Source organism: Trachurus japonicus, chromosome 15, assembly GCF_045865225.1.
Source record: "Trachurus japonicus isolate A0001 chromosome 15, Traja_1.0".
Classification (NCBI taxonomy): Eukaryota; Metazoa; Chordata; class Actinopteri; order Carangiformes; family Carangidae; genus Trachurus; species Trachurus japonicus.
The window spans coordinates 19,507,008-19,527,576 of NC_140921.1; the positions used below are offsets into that span (position 1 = coordinate 19,507,008).

Genomic DNA, 20,569 nt, shown 5'->3' on the forward strand with positions numbered 1-20,569 from the left:
GACTGACATTAAAAAACAATGAAAAAAACCTGTTGTTGTAAATAAGCATTTGGCCATGTTGCTAATAAAGAAGCAGAGTAAATTATTGGATGTCGAGATTTTAAAAACTCTTGGTAAGTGTGTATCATTGTTTAGTTCAAATTGCTGATACATTTATTTATCACAATCCTTTTCTGTGCTGCTGCTGCAGCTGCTGCCAAACTCCATTTTGTTTTCTCTGGGTGTCTTATGAGCCTTGACACAACTATTTTGGACCCACCCCACAGCCATTCATAGATTTCAAAAACCAATTCTCCATTTTGAAACAACAGGGGAGAGCAGATAATTACCTAAGTGCAGATTCTGGACTACCCATCTGCAGCTTGAGGGTACTCAGGCCACAGATGCACAGTCTCCTCTCCAGTGTCTCCTGATACCCCTTGTTCCCCGAGTGGAAGTTAGGAGGTCCGTGAAGCAATCAAGTCTGATTTGTTAAGCCTGTACTTTGCAGGCTGTTGCATATGCCGGCTAAACACTCGGGGCACTAACTCCGAGCTGCATAAGTCCTTCCTCTAGAGCCAGCGTGGAGAAGCGGTTAATTTAGAAGCAGTCTGCCAGAGCGGCCTGGCCAGCAGCCAGAGGGCACTGTGCTCACTGTCCTTGAGAAGTCAGCCCCACTGGGTTTCTATTTAACATATTGAAAAGTGTCTTTGACGGGAAGATATATTAAAAGTCTATAATGAGGTAGGCAGTGACGTTGAGGATGGCCATGGTGTTGTAGCTCTGGGTCAAATCAGACAAAGATGGACGGACTCGGCCATCAGACAATTACAAAGAATTTGCTTTGTGACACCAGAAACCATTTTTTCCAGACTACCAATGCTCTAGTTATGACAGCTCTCTTTCTTGCAATGTCTCCAAGGGGTTGGTACAGAACATTATGATTGATTCATACTGCTGTATTATTTTTCTTGCAAGGGGAAAAAAAAACAGGGGTGGAGCTTTGTATCCCCTTAAAGCTGATTGGACTTTCTGGATACACTTTGCATATTTAGGGCAGTGCAGCTTTCTGCCAAGAAACATGCAACCTTCCCAGTCGGCTTTGTTTCAGCGGAAAATAATTTGCTCACCTTTTGCACAGTATGTTGGTTATCACCTTCAGTACCTTAACTTCTATCTGCACTCACCTGTTTTCAGAGATCACCTTCACAAGATTCTAATCTATATTTTTCAGCCTTTCAATATTATCTTTTAAGATTAGTCTATTATTATCTTCGCCCAAACAGAGCATCTACTACAAAAAAGATGGAATAGCCTCGTAGTGCCTTGTTTAAAAGTCTCTATACTCTCCCCTTTGATACAAAGTAAACTGATTCGATATGAGTCGAACATTAGCCGCTTTATTTCAGCTTCCAGCTCATACATAATAAACTTTGTATCTCGAAATGAAACCACAATCTTTCTCATGTCAGAACGTAATGGAAAGGGCTGGCAGCAAGATTGCACATGGGCTTAGGAACAATATAACTAAAGGGGCCACAGCCTCACTTTAAATCATTTAAACATTGATTTTGTGCTCAGCTCTTGCTTGTTAATCTTTTCGTAATGAAAAACTGCAAATGAAGACTTTAGAACAGCCAATAAAACATGGTCTGTGATCACTAATGCATTTTAATAGGCACATTCTGACGTTCGTTTAGTTCTTTAAAATGTAAGCCCATTTGCCCATTTGAAAAAAAATCTAAATTCTCAGTCTGGCGATTCCTGCCAATTACATGTGTTCCCCAGGTATTAGTTATAGCCCTTCTATATGCCACACTTGAAATGAAGAGATGACCAAGGATCAGGTTAATACCACCTGATAACTGCTAACAGTATTTGAACAGAATTTGTACATTACTAAGAACTCCTTTACTGTAGGTAGTTTATCATTGTGAATTTGTATATTTTGCCTCTGTAAAAGATAGATTCTTGCCTGAAGCACATACATAACCGAGGGCATCAGGGTCTTAATAAATTAAGAGGTGCAAAATGAACTGATTTACAGTTTTTCTCTTAAATGGATACAGTGTAAAATGGATGTAAAATGGCCACAACACGGACCTGAACATACACTCTAGATTCACAGGGTTAAATTAATACCAAAAGGAACATACCTGATATTAGCAATGTGAACCGCACCATCGTCAACACGAATTAATGTGCTGATCAGTGTGATCGCCTCCTCCTCGTTGCAGCAAAAGGCGTACTGAAATTGTTGAGAAAGAGTTTAAAATTCAGGCAACAGCTGTGTTTCATCAGTAAACAGAGTATTTTATTCATGCAGTTACTACAACCTTAACAAACAATCATGAATAATAACTACTTCACTGGAGCTTTACCCGTAAGATCCCATCCAAGACGAAGAGTTTCATGAAAAAGAAATCGCCATTAGCAGGTCCTTGGTCCACATAAAATATAGTTCCCTGGGCCACTTGGGTCTGGAATCTCACAGTAATGTTGTTGAGTGCGCTGAGGTCAATACCCCCAAACTCAAGGTATGAATTCCCGAAGTACTGAATAAAGCTTGAATCTAGGACATAAATATAGACAGAGAAGCAGAAAGGGGGGGCGGGTAAATAAAAGTGAGTCAGTCTGTAGTTTATGCATCTTTACTGTAGAATCTGTTGAGATTCTTCTATTGATTCCTGAAAGAAGAAATTCTCACTCGCATCCTCTATCGGGAGGTCAGTGCACACAGTGAGGTACAGACCAGCACCCTCAGAATTATTAAAGATTCAGAGTTTGGCTGTGGGCACCTCAACGGGGCAGACGCCTGTTACCATGGAGGCGTCAGTGTAAAGTTTGTCGTTTCTGCGCACACTTCTATACTGTATGTCTCAGGAAGGAAAATGTAAATGTGACTTGTGTCCATCAAACAACCTTGGCAAAATAGATGGGATGCAGCTTAAAGAGACTAACGCGCAGTGCAGGGAGATTTATTGTGAGAGACCAGAAGCAAAAAGGAGATAATTATATTTTGAAAGCAGAACAAAAGGCTTGAAGGGCTCTTGGTAGCATCACAGCTTTTCCTTTTCTCACTGTACAGTCATACTGTAAATACTCTTATTTGCCAAAAAGCTGTGAAGCATGCAAATGGCACTATATTAACCGAGAGAGGAGTCTTGGCTGAAATGAACGTATTCATACAAGTTTATTACATGCCTCATTTTATAGTGGAATAACTTGGTTTATATCATCCATGAGAATGGGCAATTACGGGGTATTTCAGTAAAAGTTCCACTGCCCGCCAGCTTATTGGGGGTAGTGACGCAGACAAACTTAAAAGACTGACTCAGACTGCAATTGAAGGGAAGCATTAGGAGTGCTCATGCTCAATATATTTCTCATTTGAAGGAAGTAGAGCAATTTGTTGCAGAAAAGTCAAACGGGGGAGACTGTTAAAATGAAAAGCATTCCTGGATGCACCTGTCTCATGCTCTGTCTGTTCTTATCTAGAAAAAAAACATTATTGCACCAGAGAAATCAGCAAAGCTCCTTTAAAGTTGTTGCCATGATTAATCGGGCAGCTGCAAGTGAGACCTTTATCAATATTTGTTACACGTCAAGTCCTAATGGGCCAGACCCCCTTTGATCTGACAGGGGGGGCCCTCAGGGCATTTGGCAAACAAGCTAACCTAAATACCCCCATTTTCTCTGGAGAGCTATACGACCAATACCCTGAGGAAAATCCCCTGACAAAAAAAGTAAGAATTATCAGGAGCAGACCCACTGTGATCTGTGAATTAATGAGGATAAATGCACAAAGCAACAATGCTGTGCTGTCTTCTCCTTCACTCCTGACAATGGGGTTTGCCAATGCTGATGATGGAAAATTACCCCTCAGAGACAAAGCTATTCATTAATTTTAAAGCCTTGTTTAGTCTGATGTAGTCTTTGATGCAGTCTGAGGCTGCTGCCAGGAGGCAGTATCATGCCTCATTAGCAGTTAGCTATAGTCTCTCCTTCAAAGGTCTCCTGTTTTTACCACTACCTTACATTCTCACACCAGATTTTTCATCCACAACTCTCAAAGAACTAGCTGGACTAAATCTGAATTGTAAATCTCTGCAATATAAACTGTATCCTATACTTCTCGCTTTTCAATATCCTGTTATGCACGTTTTTTTTTTTTTTACTGGTAACATAACGCTGACCAAGGACTTTGTTCCTGTACCAAGTTCAAAAGCTTTTCCAGTTTCAATAGAAAAAGAAGGTGTCTCAGTGGGAATATTTCTTGATATAAATCTTTCAGATCAGATATAATTAGGACCAGTCTTAATACATGTCCATAAAAGAGGTGAGAAAATTGATATAAGTCATATTTAATGTAACGTGAAGGGGTGGAGCGCAACGTTGTAGCACAGACCGCGCGGGGATGTCAGACAGGTTAAAGATATTCCACTAGAAAAATATATTTGTTCAAATGTGAACTTAAGATCAATTTATATGAGTGCAGACTTTGGATGGAGACATTTAATTGATATAGAGTTAATGTCCCATTTATTAAAAAAAAAAAAAAAAAATACCGGGATGTAAGTTCTGTTTTGTCCCTGATTTATTGGGTAGGGTAATAGACTGACTGATTGAACTTGTCACAGACAGAGATAAAATACTGCTGAGGAACATTCTTACACTCTTGCAATTTCAGAGCCCTGGGGGAAGGCAAAAGGTCATTCTGCACCCACCACAATGGCAGAAAAATGTCTTATATTGGAGCTATGTGATGTTAGAAGGTTTTCGTTTTGTTACAGTGCAGATACAGAGGAATCAAATCCTAAATATAATATGTTTTTTTTTGTGTGTGTGTTTTTTAAAATCCCAAATCGAGTGTCTAATTATATCTTTGTTGCCTGGTTTTAAAAATAACTGATGAAATTCCAACACACTGCACTGACAGTTACTGTACAGGAGCAAACAGGCCATGAACTGCAGCTGAAAACGACAAATATAGACACTTTTTTTTTCATCTCGCCCACCCTTATGGCTCATGAATATGCATAACTGTGCACATCATGCAAATGTCATTATAGCTCACAGGCAAAGTTGTGTCACTGAATATATAAAAATTGTTACATTCATTAGATACTGCCAAGTCAGTCATAAACAAACTACGTGAAAAAAACACAAAACAGAACACGAAATGATTGCATGTTAAAGTGGAGGTTAACAAGGTGACTGACCCAAAACATGTTCAAAATGACCCTGGGGCTAACTTCTTACTCATCAAGCAGATTTTTGAGGAGCTTAAGTAATTTCATTTCTGCTACACATGGCTGCAGAAGATAACAGCTTCACCTGTGCTGCAATGATCACTCCAAGGAGAGTCAACCAAATCGTGGCTTAGCACTACTATAAGCCTCCTTCCACCAGCACTGTGCTTTCTAGATTCCCATCAGCTCTCATATTGTAGGGCTAAAATACTGTGGAGCTCAGCACTGCATGTGCAGTGATAGGAAGAGAAAAAACCCAGAAGACAATCACCTCCATCTGTTGTGTACACGTTTGCTACCCAGCTGAACGGAATTTATTTTTTACTTCAAAACTATAGTCTAAAAAAAGAGTCAAGATCATGACCAAATTCACACGTTCTATTGAGAAATTGAATCCTCCACTGTCAGTGAAGCACATTAACTGTCTCCCCCATGATTAAATTCCCATTGACTTGGTACATTTCAAAGGTTGTGGAGCAGTCTTAGGTTTAAAGGAGCACTGTCTGAGTCTATTTCAAGCAGCACCAAGGGCACTGCATGTGTTTAGATGGTGACCTAGTTAGATAAACTCATGTTTCTGGGTCCTCTCACTTTAAAACTTATTTACTTTGATTATGCACTTATGTGAAAAGGAGTAAAAGAGATGTCTTGGTGTGTGGGTGCTGGGTTTGTTTTTCTTTACCAGTGTCTTATGTGTAGATTTAACCCTTTAAACACTGGTGCAATATGCGCCGGATGAGGGCTGGACCAGGTGCAGCGGGGAGGACTCCATTATGTTTGGCCCACAGTGATTTTCAGAGTGTCGCACTGAATTGGTTCAAGCTCGTCTGTGTTCAATAGGTCTGTTTTACAGCTCTGTGAACAGTTTCAAAGGTAGACAGACCTCATCTGTCAAGGAGTAACAATCTGCCCAGTGCTCTGAATTCAACCTCTCACAGAGATGACTGAACCCAGTCCCAATAATGTACAACACATTCTGTTCTGTGTCTGTCATTTTAACGTTAAAGGATATAGCCCCAACTAACAATTGGACGTATAACTCTTTGGAATTATTGTCGCTCTTACATGGTAAATACAAATCCAGATTTTCACAGGATTTTATTTTTTTTCCAACTGCAGCTGCACAAACTATGACAATCTCTCAATCAAACTTAATACATCCTCATCTGCGATGTTGCAAAGGCTCTAAAATCACATTTGGAGCAGAACCAACTCGGCGGGAGCCTCCCCTCATTCAAAACTGGCAACCCTTGTACAGCAAAAATGTTTGGTAGCAAGGACAAGGGAAGGATAGGTTTGTAATTTGAATAAGAAAAAAAAAATCCCTGGACCACCTTCAAAACAAATTGATTGTGGCTTATTAGTTTACATAATTTAGTGTCACTTTCTTGAACACATGATATAATGATATTGGAGGTAATAGCGCAGTAATGCGAGCTATGACATGACTGAGGAACAATAATTTAAAATGATACACTGCTGCATTTCAGCTGATCGATCATTAAGGTTATAAGTGTTATTCCTTGTCGCAAAATAATTGTCCATTACAATGAGTCCCTTTTCAGTATCAGAGTCTGTTTCATACGTACAGTACATAAGTATTTTTCATTATCATGTTTCATAGTTTCGTAGGCATACGCTCTTTCTCATACATCAAAAAAGGTTTTTGTACAAGGGATGGTACAAACATTGTGAACTCCCGGGCAACCCCCCAAAAAATGTAACCATAATTTAAACTGAAGCACAAGTTAAATTAGCCTTTGAAGTTGTACATATGTCTTTAACAATTAGGAACTGAAGTAACTGAACATTTAAATCTGCTTAAAAGAGAGCTGGAGGCTACTGCAGCATCAGTGTAGAGGAAGAAGTAGTGCTTAAATCCTGAGGTGAATGTAGCCCTTCAACAAATACATCACATGCAAAAGTTCTGCAAGATCATAGTACAGTAGAAAAGTGCCAGCAACAAAATATGCTCAGAAATACTTATACTTCGAAATACTTTTATCTCTTTGGACCTCAAACAGTTATGGAGATGAAGCTCTGAGACAGGAAATGTCTCGTTGATAAAACTGCTCATCAACTCATTGGCATGAGAAATGTAAAATGTGACAAGGGATCCCAGTTTTACAATGAGTAAAGGCTAAAAAAGCTTGTGAATCACTGCAATGATCTATATACTGTAGTGCATTGCATTTTATGCCAATTTCTTATGTAAACTTTTAACTTGAATTATCAGTACATAAGTTATAATATTTTCCTCGAAACTGTGGTTGAGCAGAAGTATAAACTGACAGGAAATGGAAACAATAAGGTAGCTGAAGAAATACAGCAGTTCTTCTTACCACTGCATGTACAGACAGGCATGAACAGAGTGGTCCGTACCTGTGGTTTGCTCAGCTGTTGGTATCGGGCTGAGTGTTGGCACCGACACTCTAGGTGTGGAGCCACGAGTGATGTTCTTGACTACAGTCGCCAAGGGAACAGCATCCGTAACAGGAGGCAGGCAACTGACCTTGTTGATACCATCTACGCAGGAGAATGCTTCTGGACATGGATTCGACAGGCAATCATCATAGTTGTGCTCACAGTTCTTCCCCTGTGTATGTAATATAAACAGCCCTTAGATGTGTTGTTGCCGTGTGATAAGATGCTAAGTGGGATGTTATGTTTACTTTGCTTGCGCTATTATGTAACTAAATACAAATGAAGGATTTGTTTTAGCCACGTGATGCAAGACAACATCTGATAAATCAGATTATTTTCATTTTTATGTCCAACATTAAAATTCTTTTCCCGAGTAACTATTTCTCGAGTAGCTTAGTTATCTAAAGCAGTAGCAGTAGTAGTAACAAATATAAAAAAATGTGCCATGCTATTTATCTCTTGGTATGAGGAAGGCATCTGATTTGCTGCTCCAACAAGGGGATAGAAATGATTATTAGACCATGAACAAGAACAAAGTAAAAGAAAATCTAACAATTTTAACAGTGCAGGATATGATTGCTGAGAGAGGAACGTGAGGGTTGAGAGTGCAAAAGGTTAAAGGTTAATTTAAAAAAAAAGAGAGAGAGAGGGGATAGGACATGGAGAATAAGGTGGGGAGCCTCACCACAAATCCAGGACGACAGAAGCAGGTGTAGCCATAGCCTGGATCATTCTGAATGCATATCCCCTGGTTGCAGGGCTGTGGAAGGCACTCATTAATGTCATCCTCACAGTGAAGGCCTGTCCAACCTGCCAGGAACAAAAGCCCACAGAGTGCCGTGCTGAGCCCAGGCTCTCCCACTTCCACCCTCTGAAGTGAATATCAATCAGATTCTCCTACATTGATTTGCTTCTTTTTGGGTTCACACACATACACAGACAAGAAAAGGCTTTCACTAAAGAGTAAGATGCCACATACATTTTAATGAGCCCGAGCAGTATCGTCTTTTTATCACTGTCTTTTTTAGTACTGTATGACTACAAATTTCTCCCTAGAGAAAAGTGGATGACTTTTGAATGGCTTTGAGGCTCCGAAGCTATGTAGGCATTATGATAACCTTTAGTGACACTGTATATGGCCCCTTTCAATCCAATATGGGCGTTCTGTAAGTATTAAGATGTTTTACATATGGTAAAATGCTCTCCACTGCTTTTGGGGCACAGTGAGTGCTTGTTCCATTCAAAAATGACATGCCATATAGGTTTAATTTTAGTACTCTTGCTCATGAGAAACAAGATTTTCTTGTAAGAGGTCTCGTAAATCGGGTGAGAAGCTGCTTTGGTTACCTTATTATGGAATGTAGAAACTCTCAGGGTGTTTGAGTGACTCACCTGACCTGCAGTGGCAGACATAGCTATTAATAAGATCTTGGCAAATGGCACCGTTGTGGCAGGGAGTTGAGCAACATTCGTTTACATCCACTTCACAGAAATCCCCCATGAAACCTGGTGGACAGCTAAAAAAACACATCATACTTTAAAACTGTGAGGCCGTCTCACAGTGCTGTCAGTTCCTTCTTGTGGGTCTGACACACTGTATCCGCAAACTGTCTCTTTTTTTTCAATTATTCATCAAAAAGTACTACGACTTCATTTATTAATTTATTTTGTGTCAGCTGTTGCTTCTTATTTCAAATTGTATTATGACCTTTGAGGGACACAGCAGTGGAGTCGATAAATCAGGTGATAAACTAAAGAGAGCTCAGTTTAACAGCTCACACTGTTCTAATGACTCATGATGTGGGATGAGAAAAAAACAGAAACAACATGAATACAAATTTCACAGTCTGTTTGTTTGTGTGCTAGGATTAGGCGTAGCGGTGAGGCAAACATTCACAATTGTCAGATTTGTCATATTTAGAAAAGGAGTGTCTTTTCATTCGATTATCATCTTTATGATTCTTAACATGGTTTTGCTGCAACTGTTTAATGACTTAAATTACATTATCAAAAGTGGAAAAATGACAATAGTCCTCTAGTAATAAGATGTTTCTGGAACTCCATGTTGAAGTTATATTAAATAACATTACTAACCTTTATTGACTTTTTTATGAAGTGACTCCCACAATTTATTTTTTGGAAATGTATGTTATTATACACTACACTGCACATTTCTATTCAACAATGTATTTTCCATCTGCTGGGTCAACATGTGTCTATGATATATTGGATTTTTATACTTCCATAATACTTCTCAATGCTTTCTGAAATTGTCTATTTATAATAAATCCACAAACCAACAGTTACATATTTACATTCCTAGCACAATACTTTGGAGTTCTTGTATTTACGGCAAACTCTCAAGCTGACAGTCCTGATTGTTTAGTCCATAAAACTGAATCAATATGGCCCTATATGTGTTAATGTCATTACTGCTAATTAAGGTCATCAATAACTTATTGATTAAAACATCAGGATGCCAAACAATATGAAAAAAAGTCACTGGTGAAAACTCAAGTTAGGTTCACAAACTTGAAATCAGACCTAATTAGAAGGGAAGATAAACAGATTGGATTAATTCAGCCATGTGCAAAACCCACAGGTAAACAGAGAGAAAATACTTAGGCAGCAGTGGATTTCTGTTGTGGAGATTTGCACAGGATAAGATGCACCTTGAGCAAAGAGAAGAAGCATTCAAATCTGCAGATGTCATCCCCACTGGCTTTAAGTTTGCAGAAGAAAAATCATTTTCCAGATGGTCAATGAGCCTGATGAAGCATCAAAGCTAAATAAGGCCAAGGAAAATTCAAGGTCTATGACTTGCATGGGATTCCAATTCAGTCACCAGATCTCTAACTCTGTGAACATCTTCTGGGGCATTTGACAACAGAAAAGGTGACACCACCTAGTACTACAACATGAAAGTCAAAGTGGAAATTCTCCACATTTTCTGCTTGAATACATGCTAACAAACTCCTGCTATATTCATGAGGCTAAAATTCCTTTGACTTCTCTTGTAACCTAAGATCTGTGAGGCACAGTTGATTTAATCCTACAACACTGCAACATCAACAAAGGTTTCATGCATGACCTATTGGCTGACCACCAACGTAGTGAGAGAATGGAGTGCTTTTGAGGCCATTTGCTGAACAGGTGCAGAACTGAGTGTGCACCACTTCACACACAACATGCAGATAAAAAAACACTCTGTATTTCAAGTATTATAGATGGAGATTAGCCAAGAAACCATTGCATGACCGATTCTATATTTTAGCCCATTAGTCCGTGTACAAGCCCGAACAGACTTCTCCATCCAAGTGGAAAAAGATGTGTTTGCCACTAAAGAAAATCTGTTCATGTGATTTTAAAGCCATAGTCAATGTTGGCAATATGGATACAAATACTCAAGCCTTCTGTCACCCAGAAATTCACCAAAGATCTTTTAACTAACCCCAGACTAACAATTGACTGGTAGTGTAGAAATGTGCATTTCTACACAACATATCCACACAGCTGAAGGCCAAAATGTTGGCTTTCCATCTATAATTCATTAATCTCTTTCATCTGTAAATGAGTCAGTTTGGCCAATAACAGTTAATATTGCACAGATATAACTAATAGTGCAACAAATTACCCTATGTTCACATCTAATTCAAATTCAGCAAAAAAAAAAAAAAACCCTCTCTTCCTGTGGGAAGTGCACACAATGCACAATCACCCTATTGCAGATCAGCAGGACACTAAATGACATTAATAACCAGAGGGTGTGTGTATACTACCTCTGTCCTTAGTGTGCACTGTATATTGCCTCCTTGTAATATATATACAAGTGAGCCTACAATGAAGGAGACATTAGGGAAAAAATGCTTAGCTGAGGCAGTACAGAGTCCTATGCATCAATACACTGTATAACACCACAAAGAGCAGCAACCTATTTGGAGTCGGAGTAGTCTGGGATACATTAAATCATGACACTGAGCATACAGCGGCACATCAGCACAAGGTTAGACAGTGTAATTAACTACAAGGAATCCAGGGAGCCGCTGTGTCAAATCTGCACACTCTTACTACGTACACCTTGTATTCAGATACACTTCATCACTCAAGGGAGAGTGTGTCAGCAATTAAAAAGTAATGATTCTCCTGCAACCAACCTGGCCGACTGCTACTGTATAGGCATAAACAGATACAGTATGGCGTAGCAACAATCTTGTGAGATGAGATGCATGTTTAATTAGAAAAGAAAACATTTTCTGGAACAGTGGCGCTGATGTAAATTGTTCAAGATGCAAATTTAGAGCATCTATCTATCTATTTATCCATCCATCCATCCATCCATCCACCCATCCAAATGATATCAGATGTTGGCTGTTAGGCTAATTAAGTGAACATTAACATTAGCTCATGAGTTTGCTCTCTCCAACTGTCTTGATTTAAAATTAAAGAGCTGATGAAAAGAATCATTGTGGGACGTGGGATCACTTATCACACTGAAGCAGAAAAGAACACTGTTTAATCCACTGTGTACACGTTGGATGTTGGACCTTTAGTTTCTGAAAGGTTTAAAAAAGAAAAGAAAATAGACCACCTTCTAACTTCTTTATATACAGAGTATATTTTTAGATAGTTAATTAAGTTAAATGCTAAGTGTACCATAGCTCTGAGCGCAGCCCCATGTACTCTGCCCTAGCATGTGGAGGAATCAAGAGCTTGCCAGGCCTGTTGTGACAGTTTTGGGGCAGCTGAGGCCCAAAGGTTAGAGAAGTGGGTTTGGGACCGAAAGGCCACTGGGTCAATCCCACAAACTGCAGGAGGTGAGATGGGTGGGAGCTGTGGATGAACATCCATGGCTAAAGTGGCCTTTAGCAAGGCACCTAATCCCCGTTCTGCCTCCCCCTCAAGCTGCTCTTTGGGCGTCACAGTGCAGCTGCCAAACTGCTCCAAGCTTGTGTGTGTGTGTTCTCTGCTTACAGATGGGTTAAATGCAGAGGTCAGATTTTCTATGTGTTAAAGGGGCAGTTCAACATTTTGGCAAATTGGATCATTGCCATAATCCCTATAGTCATAGCAGTATGTTTGTTGCCTTTAATTGACGGTAAGTTATTTTTAGAACGGCGGAGCAGAGCCGCGAGCTGCTCAGAGCTACGCTACGGAGGCTCATGGGATTTCTTGGTGTCCCTCATCAAACTCATCAAATACACAATCCAACAACTCCAAAACGCTGTCATGGACAAGTTGTGACCTGCACAACGGAACATTACGAGACAGAGTTGTTTTAGAGGTAAATTCGTGCAAAACCGCTGATACGCGTTGCCTTCAGGGACAGTTTTTCAGCAAGCAGTCTCTGCATGCCTCGAAAACAACTCTGTCTCTTATCGTTCCGTTATTATCTCATAGCATGGTGAATGTGCAGGTCACAACTTGTCCACGAGAGTGTTTTGGACTTGTTGGGTTGTGTATTTGATGAGTTTGATGAGGGAAACCAAGAAATCCCATTAGCCTCCGTAGCGTAGCTCTGAGCAGATCGCGGCTCTGCTCCGCCGTTCTAAAAATAGCTTGCACCGACAATTAAAGGTAACGAACCTACTCCTAAAACTATAGGGATTATGGCAATGGGCCAATTTGCTATTTGCTAACTATCCCTTTAAAACTACTTGGATAATAAAGATTCCGTCTTCTTCTTCATGACAATGTGTAACATCTGTTCAGCTGCGCTCACCATGCCATGTTGTTCCAGTCAACTCTTATTTGTATGGATGCTGTCCAGGGACAATCCTTCAGTTTCGTTACATCAAAACAACGAAGGACATGTTGCAGTGGACCAACTCACCTGCATGTAAAGTTTGATCCTTCACCGTCGAGGCAGGTGGCCCCATTGAAACACAGCGAGGCATTAACGGCGGCCTGTTTGCAGACGTCCACATCAGTCTCACAGGTTTTCCCTGTGTAACCATCTTGACAGAAGCATGCATATTTATCAGTGAGATCCACACACGAGCCTCCATTCAAACAGGGACTGGAAGCGCAGTCCTGTAAATGAAAAGACATCAATCATTTACAAGGGTCAGGCACTGCACTAATAATATTAAATATTTGACACATATTACTATTAAATGAAATGTTAATGGGTGTATGCACATAAGTGTGTTTAAAAAAAAAGAAAGAAAACTAACTTGGGGTTAGAATAATGTGCTTGTAGTTAAAAAGCAGATTATTCATTCAACTAAATGCTCACAAAGACTTTGTAAGCAACTCAGTGCTTTATCTCTAGAGTCCAGCACTAGCTGTGGTTCAAATCAATTACACTAAGCAATTTCTTTTAATCAGGTGTTTGTACAATGCTTACATGATCCTGGTAGTTCAAATGACTTATCGTGTAGAAAAATCAATAGAATTAGTGATACCACTCAAAGATTAGAAAATTCTCCCGACACTCCTCTTGAACGCCCAGCAGGTTTATTAATTAAGCTCAACTCACGTCGATGTTTGTTTCACATCTGCTGCCAGTCCATCCAGATTCACACAAGCAGGAGTACGACTGTATCCCATCCTCACAGCTGAGAAGGCCACAACAGATGGCGTCAGTACTCATTCATCAAAATTATACAGTACAACAGTTTGCAATGAACTTCAAAGCATTCATATATTCAGGTCTTTTGCTCTACAGTTTATGCAGAACCCTCTAAGAGAGATACAATCTTTTGAGTGAATGAGTGCTTCCCCCTTCAACAGAATTAATGACTGTAATTTAGAGACGACTGAGACAACCTGTACATGCATCACATTAGCACATGTGACATAGTGTACATCTCCACTCACTGCCGGCGGCAAGGAGTGCAATTAAAAATTATTCCACGCCACTTTGGCACAATGTGCAGTGTTTCTGTTTGAAGTGACGGAGAAAAATCGGTACCTCCCGTGAAGACAAGGCGCTGACATGCATTCATCAGTGTTGGTCTCACAGTGGAGCCCAATGAAGCCATCAGGACATGAGCAGTAGTATCGATTAGGCGCATCAATACATCTCCCACTATTTTGACATGGGTTTGAAACACACTCGTTGATGTTAACTTCACACCGTGCACCTAGGAAATTAAATATATTTTAGTAAAACATCAAATGTACAACAACTTAAACAACTTACAAGAAAAAGTAGTTAGTTTAAATATTTCAGCAATCAAACTGTTTACTGTTCACAAATAATACAATACGGTATAGGCCTAATGTACAGTAGTAGGGTGCAGTCAAGAATATGAGCTCAGTGCTAAAAGTCGTCTGCAAGTCTGGGTTCAATTTGAGTTTTTTTTTGCTAGAAACAACCATGTAAATCTTTGTATACTAAACAAACAAGGCTGGGTTTTGATAATTCTGAAACATCTCTGCACTCTGCATTTTGGATCTCTGGAGACATCACTGTATGCTCCAGGACACAGTCCCAATGTTTTGTTAGCTTCACAAACTGAGAGGAATACACTACACTCGCAATGTTTAATGCATTGAGGGAATATGCTGACAAAATGCACCAGAGCTCTCATGTTTTTAACAGTTCTTGGATGTAGCACAGTTAATCAAATGTGTGTCAGTCTGTGTCTACAAAGAGTTGTCAGAAGTCATTGTTGTTTTGTCTTTTCAGTGGATTTGTTGATTGTGATACAAAGAAAACATTAGCCTTATCATAAAAACTTCTTATGGGTTACAGTCCATGGTTATGGTATATGCTACATAAGACTGTAAAGATGAAAACTGAAACTGAAAACTGTGCTGTAGCTGACTGCGCTGTAAAGTAAATGCCATCCAATCCAACTGATGTCCCTCTCGTAGCATCCTTGTGTCGATACACTTCTCCCTCTTCAGAGAGTGATTCAAAACTTAAAGTTATATGTCGGTTTTCTAGCCAAGAGTTAACAGTGGTTATTGTCGTTCAACAAGAGCTTTGCCCACCACTGTCTTCATAATACAAGAGGTTATAATGTGCTCTCTGAGCAGTGATAGGCGATTGGAGGACACAGTGAGTTACTATCAGTGAAGTGACAACACAGGCCGGAGCTAGCTAGTAGAAAAGATTGTGTTAGAATTTGTTACTTTGTCATTAGGGAGAGCTTCTGATGTGTAAAGGAATTCAATTTCATGATTAACCCACAAACTGATACTGTAGCCTAAGCAAACTCCTGTGCTATGCTAACATTGGCTACAAGACAAACACAAATCTAACATCTAAACAGCAACTTTAAAAAGAATAAATACTAAAAAGCTAAATTAAATTGGGCCACTGCCCCATGTGTTGAGGCTACAGTCATCACTGCAGGCAGCGCCAGTTCAAATCCCGCATCGAGTGGCCCTTTCCTGCATGTCATTCTTCCTTCTCTGCCTCCCCATTTCCTGTCTCTTTCTCGACTGTGCTTTCCATTTAAAAGGCGAAAAAAAAAATATATATATACTTTTAAAAACCCCCAATTAAATCAGTCTTGTTTTATTACACTTTGCAGAACAGTTTGTTACTTACAAACGAACCACTGCAGTCATTTAAAGGGAAAATAAGTCACTGTGCAGCAGTGAGCAAACTGTCCAGATAAAACTGCCTCACCAGCATGACATGTTTTCCTCTCTGGTCTTTTTAGTAACCTTTGATATAAAGATCATAGGCTGGCAGGGATGGTAAACATGACCGTGCTGTGCACAGTAAACTAATACTGCATTAAAGAATTGCTGGGTTGTTGAGCTAAAATCTAAAATCCACAAGTCACCTTTCTCAAATGTCATTCTTCTCTTTGTGGCAGTCTACCTTGAACAGACACACAACTCAAAGCTTTTACTTGTGTCTCATGACTGTGATGATTGTCTCACTGGCATTCATTTTAATTTTCAGTTTCTGGCTTATAATGCCAAGAGTGTTTTGGAGTTGTTGGATTGTGTATTTAGTTTCATGAGGGAAACATGGAAATACTGTGCACTTCTGTTGCATTTGCTGTGCAGCTCTTTCCCCACTGATCTAAAAACAGCTTGCACCGACAATTAAAGGTAATGAACCTACTCCTAGACTATAGGGATTATGGCAATCAGCGAATTTGCCAACATGTTGAAATATCCCTTTAAGAAAATGCAGGGATGTGAAAATGCTGACTCACTAATATCTACACTGGATTAAGAGTCAATTATGCAATTATTAAATTGCCAAAAAAATAATATCCAAGAAAAGTGATAATAGATATTTAATGAAGCGACTGTTGTTGTGTAAAGATGCCCGTCATCTTTAGAGGACTATTTAATCAAGACTGTGTGGTTTCTGTCTCTATTTAAATCAGACTGGAAATGAAGGAACCTCATGTGTTGTGTTTACAGTATTAAAAATGTTCACCATCCACAGATATATTCATTTTAAATAGTGCCAGTGAAAGCTGGTATGAGGATTTTCTTTTTTTGATTTTTTGTATTTCATTTTTGACTGCTGTGGGCAGAACAAAGTTCTATTCACATGGGATATCACAGGTAGATATCTCAATACAACAAAAACTATCTATGAACAACAAAAACTGTGTAGAAAAAGTTCCCCATTAGAAACAGTATTTAATAAGACAAGCATAAATCATTTTTGATCATGAATATAAATATAATTGACTAAAACAGCTGATCATGCTGCACTGATTGCCTTCTCCTGTAATGTCCCTGAGAGGAGTCAGTGAGGTGCAGCACTGAACTAATGGAAGTGTGTATACTGTATGAGCTGTATATGCAAACAGCTGTGACTACACAGCACCAGTACCAACTGCTGCACCAAAGGTGCTGACTCGAAGGGAACGCATGAATTATTCTCCAAAACAACTTACACCTTCCGCTGTCCATCACACACACTTAAGATAAGTCTCGAAGCTTTGCTAAATAAGTCAGCTCTATTCAGGGAGTTGATGATTTTCATTATTCATGTAGACCTCACAAAAATAGCAATGAGATCACAGAAGAAATGAAGGGGAGCTGAGAGTTCAAGCTGTGAGGGAAACACCAGATAACAGAAACTGTCAAAATTAGACTTCCTCCTGCCAACAAATCATACCACAAGTGGGAAAATACACTGATGATGTTTATAGTAGTCTAAATTATCGCAAGCAGTGCTTTAGAGGGAGCCACAGAAGTAACTATGTTTCCTAAGGAATTAAAAATAAATGAATGGATGATGGCTAATTCTACATCCAAGAGTTTTTTATGTTGTTGTTTTTTCCTAAAGTGATAAAGAAAAAAGAAAAAAAGATTTTTAATACCAGTAGAATCTAGCGATTTCCAGGAAATGAGAGATGAAAAATGAGAAAAATGATGACCGACCCATTGTTAATCATTTGGTTGGCTTTTTATCTGCTGGCTGAGACAGATGTAAAGAAATACAGTGACAGCGGGAGCACAAATGCATTTACTGGCCCCAGTGTTTTATCATGAAAGAGAATAAATAAACTGTCTTTAGTGTATACAAAATCCATCACATTCTCTCGTAACAGACTATAAAACGGTTCCTTTCTTGTCCCCAAACTGATAAGTTGTTTCATTTAGTCAGAGGGGAAGCTCTGTGACAGCTGGGAAGTTCAGTTCATGACAGCATAAGTGACAAAGCAGTGTTTGAAACCAAAAATAACAATAGAGTTGCAAGAGAAATAGATCTGTAGATAATGTAAAACAGAAGTGTGATGAGGGAAATGAGGTCAAATGGGTGGAAGAAAAATCCCTTTTGTCAGTTAACACACATTTTATGACACATGTATTTCCCATCATCCACTGAGTGAGGCTCACACTTAATGGTATGATGTATCTTGATGGTTTTATTTAGGTCAGAGGTCGTATATTACTTCAGGTTCCGTATCCTCAACATTGTATGGATATATGGATAGAGCTGAAAATGATATTACTGTAGATATTGAACACTGAATAATGCTGCAGCTTAATACAGCTAAAATACAAAGCATCGTATATCTTAACTGTGCACTTAAATGTAGATTGACTTATTTCTTGACACGGTGACAGACTGACACATACAGTATGTTTTCTGAGAAAATATTTGACATTATTTCAAGTATTAAGTCATGTTCTATCTCTGTTCCACTGTAATATGAGCTGGTATTTAATTCATACAATTAATAAATATATAATTATTATGTATTAATTAATGTTAGCACAGGAGGAACATGATATTCCATTCACTTTAAATATATAATGCTTCTCTAAAGCAGAAGAGGCTAAAAGGCAGGGATGGAAATAACGGCGACAGTTCACCCAGCAAAGGACTGAATTTACTGAAGCCTTAACATCAAAACAACACTGTGGGGGCCAGAACATCATCATCCAACAATGTGCTGACTGAGGCAGCTTGCAACAATGTGCTGATTGCACTGTACTATCACTCAAGGGAACGTGCTCCTTAATGATGGGTGAAGAAGAGAAAACAGAAGGTGACGAATAGTGTGCTTAAACTGTGATTTATATAAACACAATTACCCATTAATCATGTCACTGTAATGACTTCTGACCGCAGTACAGAACACAGCGCCTATGTACAGTTAAATAATACATTATTAGGATTACGGAGCCTTTTAAACCAAACAACCTAGAGAGTGATACGACAGCTGAGATCCTGGCAGCTGCCAAAACTGACTTACAATGGGAAAATCTCTCAATTCGACACAGTGGAGGACAAAATGACACCGCATATAAAAATAAAGTGTAATTACACGCTATTAGGTGAGTGCCATAGCTGAAGACTGTTTTGAACAAATGATGAATACTGACACCTGACTTTCCAAGAGGTGACGAGCACTGCGAGATGAAAAAAGTTCTTGTTTAGTCTAACACTTTTGGAAAAATGGGTCACACAGAATTTTGGAAAGGTAAGAAAAGTATTGATAAAAGCTGTTAAAAGTGTCAGAGACATGAATAATATCTATTTTCTGGCTTTTCGCTTCAATTATTTCTCAAAGCTCAAACATATTACATATAAAAGAAAAAGACTAGATATTCTCCTATCATTTTTGAAAAAATAGGGTAATAGTCGGAGCCTTTGGAAGATTTCTGGGCATAAAACTGCTACAGTACATTAAGAAGCTTGTATATGAAAGCAGATGATTTACTGAAGATTCAGAGAACACAAATGCACCGACAGGCTCACGAAACAAAAAAGTAGTATGAAAATTCAATATGGGTAGAATGAAGTGTCATCATAGCTTAATCACATCCACCAAAGTTTGTAGATAAAGCCCCAGACTGATTTAATGGTAGGCAGCATCAAGTTTTAGAGTCAGAATGAATTCTGGCATTTGATATGCAAAAAAACAAAAAGAAAAAGGCCAAATAGAGCAGTGGCAGGAGCAAATCATATTCTAATACCATCAAGTGACACAACAAGTTACAATATTTCATTGAGAGGAGAGATGACACATCATGCCATCAAGGCAGAGCAGCATTTCAATCAATTTCAATCAGGCCGTAAAAACATGAAGTGATGAATCACCTAAAGATGGCCAATTTAGAATAAAAAAGAAGTCGCACACAGCCACAGTGGCACCGGGAGCCCATTTGTGTTCTTGTGAAAAAGTTGCACGTGTTACCAGAGCAAATATTTTGTGTGAGTTCTAGTCGGTTTGAGCCGATCCAAACTGTATCCTCTGGCCGCTCGCTCTCCTGGGGAACCCTGTTTCCTCAGATGAGCTTAGAGCAACAGAAAAAGTAATGACTTGTACTATGCTGTGCGTAGGCCTAATAATAAAAGCTGCTTCTGTGGGAATTGGGCCATGCGTGTCAGGTTCTGCTCTCCAGAGTAGCAATACCTCAGAGATTTCCCCCCCTCTCTCAACAGGGGAAGGATAAATTGATGATACAGTGTGGAAGACAAATGAAATTAATCTTCCCAGTACCTGACAGGAATTGGCTTTAGATAGTGC

At 39.2% G+C, this 20,569-nt stretch overlaps 1 protein-coding gene across 1 annotated transcript in view; it reads right to left on the reverse strand.

Moving 5' to 3' along the window:
* Positions 1-20,569, reverse strand: part of eys (EGF-like photoreceptor maintenance factor) — a 158,693-nt gene that overhangs the window by 57,522 nt on the left and 80,602 nt on the right. The window contains exons 29-36 of the mRNA XM_085800277.1: positions 14,569-14,740; positions 14,134-14,212; positions 13,486-13,685; positions 9,048-9,172; positions 8,341-8,465; positions 7,614-7,827; positions 2,361-2,551; positions 2,136-2,227 (exon numbers count right to left, since the gene is read on the reverse strand). Coding sequence (XP_085656403.1) covers positions 2,136-2,227; positions 2,361-2,551; positions 7,614-7,827; positions 8,341-8,465; positions 9,048-9,172; positions 13,486-13,685; positions 14,134-14,212; positions 14,569-14,740 — 1,198 coding nt within the window. The remainder of the gene's footprint in view (positions 1-2,135; positions 2,228-2,360; positions 2,552-7,613; positions 7,828-8,340; positions 8,466-9,047; positions 9,173-13,485; positions 13,686-14,133; positions 14,213-14,568; positions 14,741-20,569) is intronic.